Source organism: Sinocyclocheilus rhinocerous, unplaced genomic scaffold (genome assembly GCF_001515625.1).
Source record: "Sinocyclocheilus rhinocerous isolate Xijiao unplaced genomic scaffold, SAMN03320098_v1.1 scaffold239, whole genome shotgun sequence".
Taxonomy (NCBI): Eukaryota; Metazoa; Chordata; class Actinopteri; order Cypriniformes; family Cyprinidae; genus Sinocyclocheilus; species Sinocyclocheilus rhinocerous.
Window position 1 is genome coordinate 691,868 of NW_015653198.1, and position 18,569 is coordinate 710,436.

The 18,569-nt window shown below is 35.4% G+C and overlaps 1 protein-coding gene across 11 annotated transcripts in view; it reads right to left on the bottom strand.

Annotated features, from left to right (window-relative positions):
- The window catches only part of LOC107715650 (nuclear factor 1 X-type-like), a 182,136-nt gene that overhangs the window by 137,899 nt on the left and 25,668 nt on the right, over window positions 1-18,569 (bottom strand). The window contains exon 1 of one of the 11 annotated variants that reach the window (XM_016521810.1): window positions 14,885-15,023. The exons of the other annotated variants lie outside the window; for them this stretch is intronic. Within the exon in view, the coding sequence (XP_016377296.1) occupies window positions 14,885-14,911 (27 nt within the window). The 5' untranslated portion in view covers window positions 14,912-15,023. Of the gene's footprint in view, window positions 1-14,884; window positions 15,024-18,569 lie in introns of those variants that run through there. 11 annotated transcript variants of the gene reach the window in all.

Genomic DNA, 18,569 nt, shown 5'->3' on the forward strand with positions numbered 1-18,569 from the left:
AGAGATGAACCAAAACAGGGATAAAAACAGCTGGACATCTGGTTATCTTTGAGGGAAACGGTCGGATGGGGAACAGAGCATTTTTACCTGAGCTGTTTGAAGCGTGGAGCCGTGATTAGTCTAACACACCCTCCATCGCCGACAGGGAGCCACAAATGTGAAATCATGAGCTAACTTGAGCTCAGTCCATATCCTATTCCAGATGATATGTGGAGGGACGTTAAACGAATCTGTCCCAGAGCAGCTCATTCACAAATGTGCACCAAACTATAAAGTCTGTTTGTTCAGTTGGGTGCATTACATATAACACTATGTACACAAATGCAAATGCTACTAGCTATGCAAGCTCAATTTCATGTGATTTTGAAATCTTAAATGCGTTAAATTGCGAGAACGCAACATGCCACATTCTCAACTCAACTGATGAACTTGCAGAAGCAAACAGGATGCAGAATTTCAATTCTAATGTTCAAATGTAAAGAAGTAGAATCAAAGGGATAGTTCATAATTTTACGGTTGAACCACTGATGCCACATGGACTATTTTAATGAAGTCCTTACTACCTTTCTGGGCTTTGAATATGGTAGTTGCATTGCTGTCTATGCAGGGTCAGAAAGCTCTCAGATTTCATCAAAAATATCTTAATTTGTGTTTAGAAGATGAATAAAGATCTTACAGGTTTGGAATGACATGAGGGTGAGTAATTAATGACAATTTTTATTTTAGGTGAACTATTCCTTTAAAATCGAGTGAGACTCAAAGAAATTAATATAACTAAAGAAGCCTTGTTTGAATATTTGAAATACCACCTAAAGAAATTTGTATTTAAATTATATTTTATCATATATGTGTATACATCTATATATTTATAGATATTTACATAGTATATAGAATTTTGCACTTCAGAAAGAATATGTGAGTGACATTTCTGCAAAAGTTGCTAGCATGACATTAGTGTCTTGTCTAAAAGTCTACAAATATAGCTTGGTCACTCTTTCAATATCTATAAATTTCAAATAAAATATAAATGAATGAATAAATGAAGAATATGTGTATAAAATGTGTGCAAAAGTTCACAGCATGACACTAGTGTTATGGGTTTATGCAGTTGCTAGGGTATTGTGTGTGGTTGTTAGGATATTCCTGTGTTAGGGTGTTGCTAAGTGGTTTTCTATGTTGTTAGGGTGTTGCTAGGTGGTCGCTAAGGTGTTAAAGGTGGTCATTATGGCATTGCTAGGTAGTTGCTAAAATATTACACATAGGTGGCTACTAGGTGGTTACTAACTGACCCTAGTCACAAAAAGCCCATTCAAAAGTCTAAATAAAAAGTTAAAATTTCTATTAAAATAAATTTCAAATAAAATAAAATATATATTGTAATACACAAAATATATATGTATATATATATATTATATAAAGTAAATTAATACATTAAATCATTATTAAAGGGGTCATATGATGATGCTAAAAATAACAGTATTTGGTGTATTTGGTGTAATGCAATGTTTTTACGCGGTTTACGGTTCAAAAAACACATTATTTTCCACATACCGAACATTATTGTTGCTTCTCTATGCCACGCCTTTCTGAGACTCGTCAATTTTTACAAAGCTCATCGTTCTGAAAAGCGAGGTGTGCTGTGATTGGCCAGCTATCCAGTGCATTGTGATTGGCCGAATACCTCAAGCGCATGACGGAAATGTTACGCCCCTTACCATATTTGGAAACACACAGCATCTCCACGACATGGTGGCAGCGGCGACAATACTACAGCGAGAATAAAAGTTACGCCTTCTTTCTTTGCATAAACATTTGGGCGGTGTTATGCAAATCTTCCCACACAGTGATGTAGACATGTGGGGGCGTGTTTAAATAAGGCGTTTTAGGAAGGTGTGGACCAGTCTTAACTTTTATAAAGAATATCTTTTGAGACTTTAGTCTTTGCAACTTTACAGATCTTATATATGAACGAACAGCTTGTAACACTCTAAAGAGAAAGGAAAACTTGAAATCGCATCATATGACCCCTTTAATTAAATTAAATGAATAAACTTTTGTGTACCAGTGTGGAAGAACACTTTATTTCCCAGAATGAATCACCTGTGTTGAATTTCTTTAAATTTCAATTCAGTAGATTAATTTTCTGGTCATTCTCATTCAAATTCCAATTCAGCTTCCTGTGAGATGTGGCAAGTTCAATTAAAACTCCCACTGTTTAATTCTGAATTTTCACAGTCCTTGTTGTGCAGCATGTGTTTTTAATGGAGGGGGCTTAATTTAATGAACATAGCTGAATTTGCATGGAAGGTATAAGACCGCATGGATTTCGGTCGTAAGATGCTTCTGCAAAACTTGGGACAGATGATTAAGCGTTTGGTAGAGCCACACAATGTCATAGTGGTGCAGGGCGGCAACTTTCATTGCATTTATTCTACCCTACATAGGGCCTGTCAGAAAAAGCCCTGCAGCCTGTGGCCTGCTACCACTGCCAGCAGACGCTCACAGGAATCCTGTCCGAGCAAACACACACACACCCTCCCTTGCTCGCTCTGGTTGCTCACAGCTGCAGGGCCTCCTCAGGGTTCATGCGAGGTAAAGATATGCTATATTATGCAACCGTGTATAGATTTTCCACCGCTGGAGGTTGGCCAACTTCCTGCTCGCTCAGAGACAAGCAACGAGAGCTGCCGCGCTTTGTTCCCGCCAGCAACAGGCAGCGATTCCTTGCAGGACTGGTTGGCTAAACAGCACGGCGGCCCATGCCATGTGGCTGCGAGTAACACTCCACACACGGTTGTTTACGATCTACCGTCGTTGCTGCTTTCTGTTTTCAAGCAGTTCGGAAACATTCGCGCGCAGATTGTTCAGGTTGCCACGCTGCGACTTTTGACAGACTCTGGAAAAGAAAAAAGAGAGAGAGAGACGCAGCTTTCCTCTCGCACATCCACACCCACCAACCCCCAAGACAGGAAAAGCGTCTCTGGCTGCACGGTTAACTCATGAGACGCTCGCTCTCGGTCGCTCTCACAAGCTGGAGAAATACCTCAGGGTCAAATGTGCGCAACGTTCCACTGTGAACCCATTTATGTTTTAGTTAATGATTTTTTGGGCTTAATAATCTTATCTGAGATGAGAGTTGATGACTGTAGCTCATCAGAGGTCACAAACTTTCTTTCTGAAACTCTTTACGCTGTAAGTTTTACTGCTTTTTTACTGCATTTAAGCAAATTTACATGAAAGCTTGTTTCTACCTCAGACTAAAAAAAAGTAAATGTGACTTTATATTCTCACAATTGTGACTATTTTTCACAACTGCAACCTTATGTATTGTAATTTTGACGTTTTATCTCATAATTGCAATTTTTCACTATTTAGATTTTCGTTTTTCAGTTGCATCTTCATTTCTCACATTTGTGCTATTTTTGACACCGAGACTTGAACTAAGACTTTATTTTTTTTTATAAAAGTGATTTTATTTCTTACAATTGTAACTTACTGTGACTTCCTGTCTCATATTGTTAACTGAATTTCTCACAATTTAGATTTTAATTCTTTCAATTGTAACTTTATTTCTCACATTGAGACTTTATTTGATATAAAAGCAATTTTATTTCTCAAAATTGTAACTTACTGTGACTTTCTGTCTCATATTCGCAACGCAATTTCTCACAATTTAGATTTTAATTATTTCAAATGCAACTCATTTCTCACACTGAGACTTTATTTATTTATTTAAATAGAATTTCTTACAATTGCAACTTAATTTCTTGTAACTGCAACTTTCTATCTCATAATTGGGACTTAATTTCTCACTATTTAGACTTTAATTCTTTCAAATGCAACTTTTTTCTCACAATTGTGACTATATTTCTCACATTGAGACTTTATTTTAAAAACAATCCTCACAGTTGCAACTTAATTTCTTGCAATTGTGACTTTCTATCTCATAATTAGAACTTTAGGTGAGAATGTTGAGGTGGAAACAGACTTCCATTTTGTCTCAGATTGTTTCTCCTACAGTTCCATAGAAGAAATAAAAGTAGATAAAAATGAGACAGTTGCTGACAATCAATTTTAAAGTACATGAATGTCATTGATGTGAATAGCACAAACGTGAGACTCTAGAAAATCCATGTGGGAGTACTGGGATCTTATTCTTGGAAATAAATATCTGAAAAGCCATTGAATCTATAAAAAAAGCCATTGAATCTTGATATGAAATGCCATTCGCAACTCATTTTTCTTCCCTTATTTGACATTCAGCAAGAAAACATGAAAGACAGGATTTCACTGGGAAAAGATTGAACAATGAAGAGTTAGAGTTACATACTAAGTGACTGAAGGGGTTGAATATGTTTTGTGATGTCAGCCAAAAAAGGAAAGTCATTTCATAGGAAGAGCAAGTTATTACATTTTGATGAAAGATTAAGATTTGAATTCATGTGCTGCAATGAATCATACACAAAAAGGAACAGGAATGTGCATTAAAAAAGGTAAATAGGGTCAATTTTGATTGTATGATAAATTAAATCACATTGACGTCTAGGAGAAACAGTTGGGATACAAACAAGATCTCATTTGGGACTTTTCTTCTTATTCGCCGCACAAAAAAAAAGAAATCTGGAACTCTTCAGGAAATCTAAATCGGCTCCAGCCAATCATATTCCTTGACAACCTAAACAATAAACAGCCAATCACAGCTGCCGCTGCCGGGAAGGTGTGACGCACATGTGCGGCGGTGGGCGTGGCCAGGTTGAGAGGAAATGTGCTAATGTGATGCAGGTTGACTGTCAGAGGTTGTGGAGGCCATATGGGTTAAGAGTCAGGCGAGGATCTGGCACACGTGGCAGCGTTTTCTCGCATGCGCTCTGTCAGTGCTGGCCGTGATATGTGCAGTCACCACCAGACTGACACGGATGAGCAAAGAATGCACACCTGCGTCTCAGGCGCTTAAGTGTGTGCAGGTGCGAGGGTGCGCACACGTGTGCGTGTGTGTCCAAATGCATTATGCATGAGGGTGGAGTGTTTTAAATTTGTGCTGTTCGTTGACAAAAAGATGCAAAATAGAGGAAGGAAACTAAGAGAAACAATGGAAGTGGAGTTATATAATGTGCGACGGTGGAAATGTGTCTACTGGAGGAACAGAATTGACAATGCCTTTTAAATTTCAACTGAACTGAATTTCAATTGGGGTAGCAAATAGGATTGCAATTCAAAACCATTCTAAGATAGAATTCTAAAAGAAGAATTTTTATTAAAAATCATATAACTGCTTAATGTTTTGATGGATGGATAATGGATGGACAAAAAAAGATGATAGATAGATAGAGAGAGAGAGAGAGAGAGAGAGAGAAAGAGAGAGAGAGAGAGAGAGAAAGAGAGAGACAGACAGACAGACAGATAGATAGATAGATAGACAGATAGACAGATATTTGAAATATGATAAAACAATCAAAAGAGATTGAGTATTTTTTATTTTGGAAAATAATTAAACGGATTATCCAAAAAGGGGTTGTTTAATATAAAACCTATTTTATATTAGCCCAATATAACCTAGTAAAATAAATAAAATAATAATTAATCATTATTTAATAATCAATAATGATTTAATATAAACCAATTTATAATACATGAATAAAATAATATTTAATAACAATAAATAATTAATAAAAATAATATAATATATAATTAATAATTAATAATAAAAAAATCTTAATAATTAATAGTCAAATTAGTAATAATTAGTTATTACAATTATTATTACAATAGAATTTGGTCATATCACCCACTCTTTTTGACTGGTGTGCACGGTCTATATTAGGATCATTGCATTTCAGAACTGCGTCACCCTTTTATAGCGTCCCTCAACAGGGTCATATGGCCTTGACCTCCGGCTGCGTCTCATAATAAGCATGTCGGTCTTAAATGTCTAAGGCGTTTGATCCGTCCCGCTGTGGTCCGTCATGGAGTGGCACTTTAACAAAAACAAAGTAAAACAAAGAGAAACTGATCTGCTCAGACAGAGATGGAACCAATGGAGCGCAAAGCCAGAGCGGGAAATTTTGCCTAGCAACATCGCGAACCCAACCCATGCCAACGCTGGCATAGCCATCCGACGCAACCCATAAATCCAGCAAACCCCTCGCAGGGGAGTCCGAAACGCACACCATCCTACACTCTTCGAAATAGAAATATGTATTTCACAACGATGCCATAGAAGAAACATTTTTGGAACCTTGAAATGAACAGTCTTTAAACAAGCCAAGTGAACCGTTCTCAAAAGAACCGTTTTTTCTAAGAACATTTGAACATTCTAAAGAACCTTTTCCATTTTGAAAAGGTTTTATGAATGCTAAAAAGAACCTTTATTTTTAAGAATTTAGACCGTTTCTGTTGCAAATGGATCTTGCGCACGTACGCAATGCACAAAGCAAGATAGCGATCGCTTCATCTTTATGCCAAGCCCTCAAACAGCTGCTATGGGAACCCTTTCGTCCTGTTTCATGGACTGAGGCCTTCTCTATTTTCACAAAGATGGTTTTGATCGGCTCCAACCGTACGTTAGCCGACCGTACGTTTCACGGCTTATGTATATGCGAGCTAAATTATGTAATTTGCGTTCGAGTGTGTGTCCCGTTGCCATCGCAACTGCACAACATATCAGCAAGCACAGAGCCACAGTGGAGCTACGGGCACAGCCAGGCCGCTGCCAATGCCTAATCCATGCCAGGAGTGACATGAGCGAAGGGAAAGGGAGGAGGACACACACACACACACACACACACACACACATACACTGGATATCCTCCTATTCTTTTGGCTGGAGACTCCCATGGCAATGGCAGTAGGAATCCATTCTCCACGGATACTGGGACAGCTGTGCAGATAGTAGATGAGAGCTGATTGGTTTGGGCCTTTCTGCATTAAAGCTTAAGATAAAAACTAGGTACTTTATTCCGTGCCAGCACGCATTTGATCATCAGGCCGGCTTTGTGTTTCCCACCACCTAATACAGTGAACGGCAGAATAAAACAGCTCTTTGACACATTTATTACATCCATTATGGACTGAAAATTTCCTCCGGTGTTTGTCTCTCTATAAACCTTAACGTGCTTGTTTAAAGGCTCTTTTTGTGTAAAAAAACAACAAGGAAATGACTTCTGAAAACACTTCTGCATGAGTTGAGAGAGTATGTGATAAGTGGCAATAACTTCAAAGGGGTTGTATAATGAAAAAATCACATTTTCCTTGTTTTTTGGGGGGGAATAAAATAGTATGAAATATCATGTAAATACACTTTTCAGGCTTCTCAGGCCATTTATTGGAACTAAACTGCAAAAAAATCTAATTTTGGATTTCAAAAACCCAAATACATTAATGACCATCAACATTTACACAGCAAAAATGCTCAAAAACTAAATAAGGCAGTATATTTAGGGGAGCAAAGTTAGAAGTCTATGAATCGATCATAAAAAAACCCATATGGATGGACTGCTGTTCTGAAAAATGGGATGAGCATTTCTCCCCACACTTTGTACTATAGTATGTCGTAAAAGTGAATTGAAATGAAAACGAAGCACCTCAAAAAGAGTCCATTTATGGCTTGTGTCCTAAATTTTAAGTATTCTGAAGTCATATGATAGATTTATTTGCTGAAAATGTTCTCTTCTATCAAAGCTCTAAATCTCATTTGAATTTAAAGATTTTGCATAGAAGGTTTCCTGCAATTATTGCTCTTTTTTTCTGTGCATAGCCTTTTAAGATGCTGTTTTGTCATTTTTTTATTTGACAGACTTCGTTCTTATTTGCGTTCTCTCTCTCTCTCTTCTTTTTTTTTTGTTAAAAAGATGCAGCTAAAACATTCAGCTAAACCTCCTTTTGTGTAGAACGTAAGGCGATTAAAAAACAATTTAAATTCATTAATTGGTTTTAATTCCCAACATTTAAAGGCACAGAAAAAAAAAAACATTTAATCCAAAAAGAGCATGAAAAATGGTCATGATGAACTAAATTAACAAATCCATAAAACTTTAACTAACATTGTAAGTGCACCTCAGGGAAATGAATACGATATGATCCTGCAGTCTCTGAACACCGCTATGGAATGTCTTTGTTAGTGGTATTTTATTATTGTTGACCGTACGGCGAGTGAACGGGAGCTTTGACAGTCGGCTAGGGGACACGGCTGACGCCCCGTGAGAATGAATAAGTAAAAGGAACAGAGCGTCCCTGTGCCCGTCTGGCATTGTAACCATCCCGTCTCTGTGCCATGAAACCAGCTCGACTCAGTGCCACTGGACACCATTTGGTCAAACGGGAGACTCTGGTTTCACCGGCAGACTGCCTATCACATGAGCGCACAATACCGCCACGGCCCTCTGAAGTGAAACGCAAGATCATCTAGTTGTCCTCTTCAAACGTCACTCCCGTGATCCGCCTGAGAATTTCAATGCGGAACAAAATCTTTGATCATCGAACCGCAATTTATTAATTTAGCATTATTCGTAAGTGAAAATCACTGTAAACAACTGGGTGTAGAAACAATTTTCACTCAGATATTTCTAGTAAATTTCACCAAGAAACAGCAAGCAACATGACATTTTGAAGTAGAAAGACTGAAATAGTATTTTGCGAAACACACTTCTACTTCAACATTTTTACAGTGTAAATTTCACAATTAATTATAAAGAAATGGCAAGTAACACATTGCATTAAATGTGAAACTTTGAAGCAGAAACACTGAAATAGTATTTTCTTGTACTCCAATAATCTTTTTCGCATTAACAACTTTGAAATATCTTTCTTTTTTTTTGCAATGTAATCAAGGGTCCAGCACTGCAAAATGATGTAATTCATCAAAAACTCCAAAAAGGAATATATAAATGATTGCATATTTATAATACATGCCGTTTCATTGTAAATTAATTCAGCTTTAAAGAAAATATTTACTTTTAAAATTAAATTTTTTTCACATCAGGATAATTAAAAAAATGAACTGAAGACAAAAGTATGATTTAAAAAAATGTTGTATATATATATATATATATATATAAAAGAAATAGTGACCATAGTGTTCAGATGATTATCATATTAATAATACATATTATTATTCATATGGTATTTACATAGGTTTGCAAAATAATAATTGCAAAAAGCAATTATTTGCATTGTTTGCTCCTGCACTTTTGTTGGATATGCAGACTTTTGCCTTAAAGAATGGTAAACAGTCCAAAAAAGAATGTTAATACTTATTTTTTCTAAACGTGATTGTGTATTTAAACAGTCACTGGTGTCTTAGAAAGGCTAAGAAAGGCTAAGAACGTAATGGACAACTGGCCCCTAACGGTGGTCCTGCAACGCTCCCTAATCCTGTGCTAAAACCACTTGAGCTTTAGAATTAGAAAAACAAGGACAAGTGAACAAACGAACAAGAAAGAATTCAAGCTTAAAGACACAGTTGCATGTGAGTGAATCAGAAAGTGAAAGACGATAAAGGTGTTCAAATCTGCAATATTACTCAGACTGCGGCTCCGTCAGATTTGAATCCCGAGAGCAGCTGTTCCAACTCATTTTCCAGGCCCGGGGAGCGAGCTAAACCGGAGCATCTAGAGCGACTCTAGAGTGACTAAGTCAGGTTTGGGAGACAGTTAAGCCTGTCATGGCTGAAGGGCCTCATCCATCTCAGCCGAGATTGTTATTGGGCCGAATATGTGCAGACATTCTTCGCTACTGATTAAAGTTTTCTGAAGCGAGATACAAACGGTTTCTCTTCATTGCTGTGAAATTCAGATCCGTTTTTTGTAAGATGCATAACGGTCATAAAACTGGCTGTGAATCAAATCCTCAGGATTCATAAAAGTCACATCTGCTAGTCTTAGCGACTGGTTCATTCAAAGTTGATTGAAGTGAAGTATTCTGATTTTCGTCAAACCGAGTTGAACTACAATAATTGGTTTCAAAAATAATATTGTATTACAATTATTTTAAAATGTCCAAATTAGTACTTCACTTGATTTGGCCATTTTGTGATTATTATTATTATTTTTTTTTTTTTTGTATTGGCTGAAAACTTTTGATTATTGACTGGCCAATTAAAATTCCAAGAATTCCAAATTCCAAAATCAAGACATTTTTAAATTCAGCAAAAACAAACAAACAAACAAATACATAAACCATATATTTCATTTAAAAAAAAAATCCAGCAATAACAGTAAAATTGTGAAATATTATTACAACATAAATAACGGTTTTCTACTTGACTATATTTTAAAATGTAATTTATTTCTGTGACGCAAAGCTGAATTTTCAGCAGCAGCATTTTCAAAAACGTAATTATTCCAAACTTTTGACCACCGGTATATATGTGTATTTATTTATGTGTGTAAAACTGTATGCAAACCATTATATCTGATGTGCAGCATACTCTTGACTGGGCTTGAATGTTTCTGAATTGAAATATGAAATATGAAATATCCAGGAGTGTTAATGACTGAGTGTGAGCTGCACAGGCAGGTGTGACCCTGCAGCTGTATGTGATAATCTCTCTCTCTAACACACTCACACACTCTCTCTCTCCTTAATTATACAAAACACAAGTACATAATTAGATATCATTTTTGATGTCGACCCTCATTTTCGGCACAAAGCAAATGAATTTAATTCAAAATGAACTTCAGTGGTCAGTAACATTTCTTTACTAAATAAAAGGAAACTCATTCGGAAGCATTACGGTCATTTAAATAAAAAAATATTTTCCTTACAATGACTCTAGTAAGTAGCAATTTCAACTTTTAGGCAGTAAAATGTAAATAAATAGGCATTTACATGGATAGCATTTTTCCACAGCTGTGACATAAATGTTACTTTCTGCCATTTTAAACAAAGAAATATTCCTGTTTGCCATTTGTTTACATCAATTAAAGTATATTCAGATCTTGAACAGCATCTGATCCAGCTGATCTATAACCAGAGCATTTCTATATGCCGCATTACGCAGCAGTCCCAAAACTCCTCACGGCACTTGTTCACTCAGAAAAAGCTTTGTTCAGTAACTCGTTTCACCTTTTTATATACATTTAATATCATTATTGACCTTCTAGGCCTGCTTTAATTATTCACAGCCACTAAAAATGCCAAAATGTAAATCTATTCGTCAGACGTGAAGCTACGAAATTCAAGTACAAACCTGGAGACACACAGACCCATTCTCGCTCCTCTCGCAGCGCAAACACTCTCCATATCCAAAACAAATTTTACATTTATTAAAATACTGATATAAGTACATTGAAACTGCTTCAAACTCTGCTATGAATTGTTTTTTAATTAAACAAAGACCAATGCATCATCAGACAGACAGACAGACAGACAGACAGATAGACAGATAGACAGATAGACAGATAGATAGATAGATAGATAGGATTATCTAGTAAATGGACACCACATAGTTTAGTATAAAACCCATTTATAATATAATAAATAAAAATACAATCATTATTATTTAATAATTAATATTTAATATAAACCCATTTACTTTATAAATAAATAAATGAATAACTGATAAAATAATAATACGTAAAATCATATTTTATAAAATAATAACTTTAAATAGATAACATAGTAAATAAATTACACAATGTCACTTTCTCTGCTCTAAAGCCTTTAATTGAGCCAATAAAAGCTTGAAGTCATCCAGTAATATTATAATAATAATATTGCATATTTGCGTTTCCAGTTGCGACTGACCCAGTGCCGTTGTTTTCTCTGGAGCAGACACAGGTAAGATTCAGTGCAATATAAACAGGAAAATATGTCAATTTCAGACCCAAGAGATAAATCTGTTGCAGTCCGCTTACTAAGAAATAACCAGAGCATTTCTATATGCCGCATTACGCAGCAGTCCCAAAACTCCTCACGGCACTTGTTCACTCAGAAAAAGCTTTGTTCAGTAACTCGTTTCACCTTTTTATATACATTTAATATCATTATTGACCTTCTAGGCCTGCTTTAATTATTCACAGCCACTAAAAAAGCCAAAATGTAAATCTATTCGTCAGACGTGAAGCTACGAAATTCAAGTACAAACCTGGAGACACACAGACCCATTCTCGCTCCTCTCGCAGCGCAAACACTCTCCATATCCAAAACAAATTTTACATTTATTAAAATACTGATATAAGTACATTGAAACTGCTTCAAACTCTGCTATGAATTGTTTTTTAATTAAACAAAGACCAATGCATCATCAGACAGACAGACAGACAGACAGACAGATAGATAGATAGATAGACAGATAGATAGATAGATAGATAGATAGATAGATAGATAGATAGGATTATCTAGTAAATGGACACCACATAGTTTAGTATAAAACCCATTTATAATATAATAAATAAAAATACAATCATTATTATTTAATAATTAATATTTAATATAAACCCATTTACTTTATAAATAAATAAATGAATAACTGATAAAATAATAATACGTAAAATCATATTTTATTTTAATTCATAAAATAATAACTTTAAATAGATAACATAGTAAATAAATTACACAATGTCACTTTCTCTGCTCTAAAGTCTTTAATTGAGCCAATAAAAGCTTGAAGTCATCCAGTAATATTATAATAATAATATTGCATATTTGCGTTTCCAGTTGCGACTGACCCAGTGCCGTTGTTTTCTCTGGAGCAGACACAGGTAAGATTCAGTGCAATATAAACAGGAAAATATGTCAATTTCAGACCCAAGAGATAAATCTGTTGCAGTCCGCTTACTAAGAACCCACCTACACTACAGTAATGTGCACATATCATATCAGACATACAGTGCCTGTACATAAACATACATTTACACTCAAAAGAATGCTGATATAAGGTTATACATTTTTGACATCCTTTTCAGACTTAACATGTCCATTAAATAACAGTTTAATTCCTTGTTCAAATTGCACCGCTTCAATTAATTAAGGAGCACGGCTGTGCACAGTAACTATTGTATTTAAATGGGAAACAGGCCAGCGCTTGCAGGCCCAAAGAAAAACACACGTTCCCTGGTTCTGCAAGCGTGCGGTGGGGGCATGGAAGTAAAATTGTTTTAATAGAACCACTGTAAAACTCAGGAATGAATTACACATGACACACGCAGCGCAAGCCAACTGTCGGCCATGGCAGAAATATAAACAACTGCAGCATATGACAGAGAGACTGCACTAACTCACGCAGGACAACCTCAGGAACAATCGGGAATTAGAGCCAGCTATATCGCTGAAGACAAAGAATCTCTAGAATCCAGGGAAAATAGCTGTCAGCCCTGTTCAACTCTGCACTAATGATTGTGAGTTTAGAAACACACGCAATGAATGAGAATTTCTCTTGGTTTCTAATATGATTGAAATGGCAAATCTGAAAACACCAGTTTTGAAAGCTGTTGTGTTTCTCAGTAAAAAAAAAACAGTTTCTCAGAGTTTGCAGGTAAGTCTTTAAAAACCATATTAGCCGTGTGTGTGTGTGTGTGTGTGTGTGTGTGTGTCTATATGTATATTTTATATAAGAGCATGCACAAAAATTTTAAAAGTTGGAAAAATATAGAAACATAAAAGTATCAAATAATCAAATGTAATATATTTTGTAAAAGTTTGATATCTTAAAACTATTTATGGCAAGCTTTTTCATGCTAGAGAAAAAAAGTGACCCTGAAACAGTTGACTGCCCCACATGATGTGGCAAAAGACGTAAAAGACGTAAAATACACCTATAGTATGAACATGCATCTATGCATAATTTCCTCTATAAAATGCTGATTTTAAAATAATAATAGTCAAAAATGCACAAGGACATTAGTAAACAACTAATAAACTACATTAAATTACTGCAAATAATTTCCAATGAAAATTTGAACATGAATTAACAATGTTAGGCATACATTTGCAACTCTTACACGTTTGTAAACACTTCAAGAAACTAAAACTTGTTTATAAACAGAAGCTTTCAGATTTACATGAGAAATACAGATTTTACACCAGATGCATTTAAACCAAGTTACAACCCCAAAATATCTCCAACTATATTTCACTAATTTCTCAATCCCAAAGCATCCATTTGATGCATTTAAAAATATATATTTTTTTTTTTCAAAGTTTGCATGTAAAAAAAAAAAAAAAAACAAATATGCACAAGCATTCAGAAAAGCTGGCAAACTGGCATTTTTGGGCAATGCTGGCGACTTTGGCGACTTTCCCCCTGAAAACCCTTACAGCAACAGCGTTAAACACTGGACTTTCCAAAGCCCGCGCGCGTCTTACAATCTCTCCAAGTGAAGCAATTCAGAGTGGGACGACGAGAAAAAAAAAAAACGACACGATTTGATGCATTTAAAAATATATATATATTTTTTTCAAAGTTTGCATGTAAAAAAAAAAAAAAAACACAATATGCACAAGCATTCAGAAAAGCTGGCAAACTGGCATTTTTGGGCAATGCTGGCGACTTTTGAACCCCCCCCCCTGAAAACCCTTACAGCAACAGCGTTAAACACTGGACTTTCCAAAGCCCGCGCGCGTCTTACAATCTCTCCAAGTGAAGCAATTCAGAGTGGGACGACGAGAAAAAAAAAAACGACACGAAGCGCTAAACTCGCAGTTCAAGGTCTATCTATACATATCCCCCCCTCCTGAGGGCCCGGCGCTTCTTTTATATTAAATCGATTTCCAGCGAAGCGCCATTTTCTGCCCAAACCATGCGCACTGAAAGCGCGTAAAGAAGGTCAGCTGGAGACGTGCCACCAAACGCGCGCTCTAGCACAACACAAACAGTCCCGCGGTCGAGGGGAGCAGCTGACACACGCGTACGCGAATCAATCAAGCAGAAGAATAAGGAACGCTTTACCTGTGTGAGGCAGTATGGAGAGTACATGCTTATATGTGAGATGCGTGATAGAAGCGGGATGGAAGTGGCATTGCTCGTCCCGCTCTCGCTCACTGCACGCTGCTGTAACTCCGCCTAAAGCGGCTGAAAGTGAAAGCTTGCACAAAGTTTTGCGAGGAGAAAAACTTTCTCTCCCTCTTCCCTCCCTCCTCTCTCTCTCTCTCTCTCGGACTGAACAAGCGTCTTGAGAGTCTGACGGATATGCGTCTCAATGAGTGTAAATGCTTGTGTGAACTCTAGATAAGGTAAGATTTACATAGTAGGCTATAGCGTCGTAAAGTAGAGTAAAAATGTGCCTCGTGTGGTAACTTCTACATTATGTAGACATACGTCAAAAATATGCGTGAATCAACCTAACTACATTAAGTTACACCAAAAAGAGTCATTTTTAAGATGATACATTTTCACCTTTTACATTATACAATGTTTAATAGATCATTAGTTGATTCTAGATGCTAAAAATGTCCTCAAACTAAATATATTTTAAAATATGCAATATTCATATATGAATGGACATAGTTTGTCAAGCATGTTTATGACATTTCTAGCGCGACTTCAATGTAAATTAAATCACTGATATGTTATATTATATATAGAATGTAAATATTACATAATGCTTAATATATATATATATATATATATATATATAAAGAAAAAAGTACAATTGTTAAATGAACTATTTTGGCATGAAATGTCCCTTAAAAATGCCTTTGTGAAAAAATAAGATTTAAAAGCTTAAAAATAAATAAATAACAGATTTTCTTATATAGGATTAAAGACTTAGTCCTAAAACAAACATATGTTAAAATTGGTAAAAATGTTCAAATAAATTGAATTTTAAAAATGAAGAAAAATAAAAAGATTAAAAATGGGCCAAGCTTATTAAAACTATGTCTGAGATTTGATAGCTAATAAATAAATACCCGATTTTAACAGATTTTCTTATATAGGATCAAAGACTTAAAAAACATACACATTTTAAAATTGACATACTTCATAAACAATCTTTATGCGCAAATGAAATAAAAATAAAAAGTGAAAAAAATGCTATTGTTTTTCGTTCATTTGCCTTAGAAAGGCCAATTTAATGTAAGTTATAAAAGAGTAAATATATAGCCCCTAACTGTGTGTGTAAATGACTGTCAAATGCATTGTACTCAGTGTTATATTAGCTGAAAAAGACACAGACAACTACAGCGCTTCTGCACACACTGGAGTAAAAGTAGCGGCTGTCCCTTTCCAAACTTCTAAATGAATGCCTTGCAAAACACATGAAAGCAGAGAACATTAAAGCAAGAGCAGGCGGCGAGTGGAGGTATAGAGTTTTGGAGCGCGTCCCTGGGTGGGGATTTTTGGTGGGGGTGAAGTCATTGAGCAGAACCGGAGCTGAAGGCTGGATGTGCCACCGGAGGCCTGGAGATTTATGAGGCCCTGCTGCCTGTGCAGTTCCACCGCAAGCCACTGCAGGGGAAACAAAGAGAGAGCCGGCACTGTGTGGCCAATTACAGCCCTCTGCCAAGGGATCCAGGGAGCGACAGAGAGCTGGAGATGGGAGGAAGCCGGGGGAGTGAAGAGAGAGGAAAGTGCTCTGCACCGCTTCAGGACGACTACACAGGAAACGCATACCTGCGTCAATCATCAGCGCTTCTCATCAGTTACCGTATGTGACCTTTGACCTGGCATGTGTTCATGAGTGCTTCGCAAATAACATGTCCTTAAGCACTTATAGGCTCAACATTTGAGGTTCAAGTTGATAGATTTATAGAAGGGAAACGTTCACTTACAGTAAATGGTCTTGCAGTGTCACATATGAATATTTAAAGGAAACAAACAAAAAAAAACATATACATGAAAGATAGCACTTTACCCATTAGTTAACATTAGTTCATGCATTACGTAAAATTAGCTAACAATGAGCAATTCATTTCTTACAGTATTTATTAATCAGGCATTAATTAGGTTAACATTTATAGATTTATAAAAGGGAAACATGTTTATTCTCCTAGTTTTCACAATCTTTTAAATCACCTTTTGTCTTTTCTTATTATTGTTATTAATTCAAAATATTTATTTATTTGTTTGTTTATTTCAGTTCACGTAAATGGTCAGTGTTACAAATGAATACTTTAAAGCAAAAATATTCACAATTAATATAACATTTATAAATAAAAATGTAAAAAATAATAATAATAAAAAATAGGTAACTTTACAAGGTCCCACTAGTTAACATTAGTTAATGCATTAACTAAAATTACAGTGATTCTTTTTGTTGTTGTTGTTGTTGTTGTTGTATTTTTGTATTTGTTATTCATATATTTTTTAGTAGTTTACACTATTTTTAATCACCTTTTAACTTAAAAAAATAAATAAATAAAAATATATATACATACAAAATATATGCTATTTATATATTTATTTATTTATTTATTTGAAGTTTGCTTAAATGGTCCTGCGGTGTTATAAATGAATATTTGAAAAGCACAAATATTAAAAATTGACAATTTATTTACGAAATAAATATGAAATAGATAACATTAACGTTATTAATGTTATTAATAACAACTGTTTAAATATTAGTTCATGTCAGCTTTAATCCATTAAACAATGTTAACAGATACACCTTTTCAGTTTAGTAATGTGTTACTAAATGTTGAAATTAACATTAACTTAATAAATATAAATGCTTTAGAATGATTTTTCATTGATAGCTCATATTGACTAATACAAATGCTAACAAATGAACCTTATTGTATAGTGGTACCATGAAATACATAAAACAATGTACAATATCAAAATGTAAAATAGTTTAAGATGCAGTACAGTATGTCACATTGCAGGACAAATTTCATGTCAGCTATCTATAGACAGCTTGTGTTACCAAATAATGTTAGTCTTTTTGGAACTAGTAAACTGCTGAAGTGCATGAAAGCAGGTGGATTTAAAATTGAAGGGAATTTCCTAGTCGTTTCCACCTGAGATCCTGAACTGATTTGCAACAAAATGTCACAAAACCAGTTCAAAGGCCTGCAGTGGTGAGAGGAGAGGAGCTTTCTCCAAACCGAAGGAACGTCATGCACGACGTGATAACTCATGTACCACCTCTCAATGTGCCCCACAGTTAGTGGTTTGAGTGGGTACAAGACTGCTAAACTAACTCATGACAGAACCACACGCTAGCAGTAAATCAGCAGCTGCTGGATAGCTTTACACAGAGCATTACATCTAGACTCACATTTACTTATTAGGCAAATGCAAAGGTTTTTAGATCATTTGCATGTAGCAATGCAAAGGGCTGGAAAATTTCCAACATTTTCCATAATTTTGCAAAAGTTTCCCAAAAAAATCTTGGAAAGTTTAAAAAAAAAAAGTCCACCCTTTGCAAACTTGTATGCCTGGATATCAAACCCATGACATTTATTTGCTTTACCAGTTGAGCTACAAAAACAAAACAGCAAAACTGCAAGTGAAATCTTGACTTGTTCTGAGATTCGAGGTTTATATATTGCAAGCTTATTTTTGTTCTGAAGTTCAAGTTCAGTGGTTGTCAACTGGTTTTAAAGGCACATATGTCAACAACAAAAGACATACTGTACGGGTCAAAAGTTTGGAATGATAAAGATTTTTTTTTAATGTTTTTTTTTTTTTT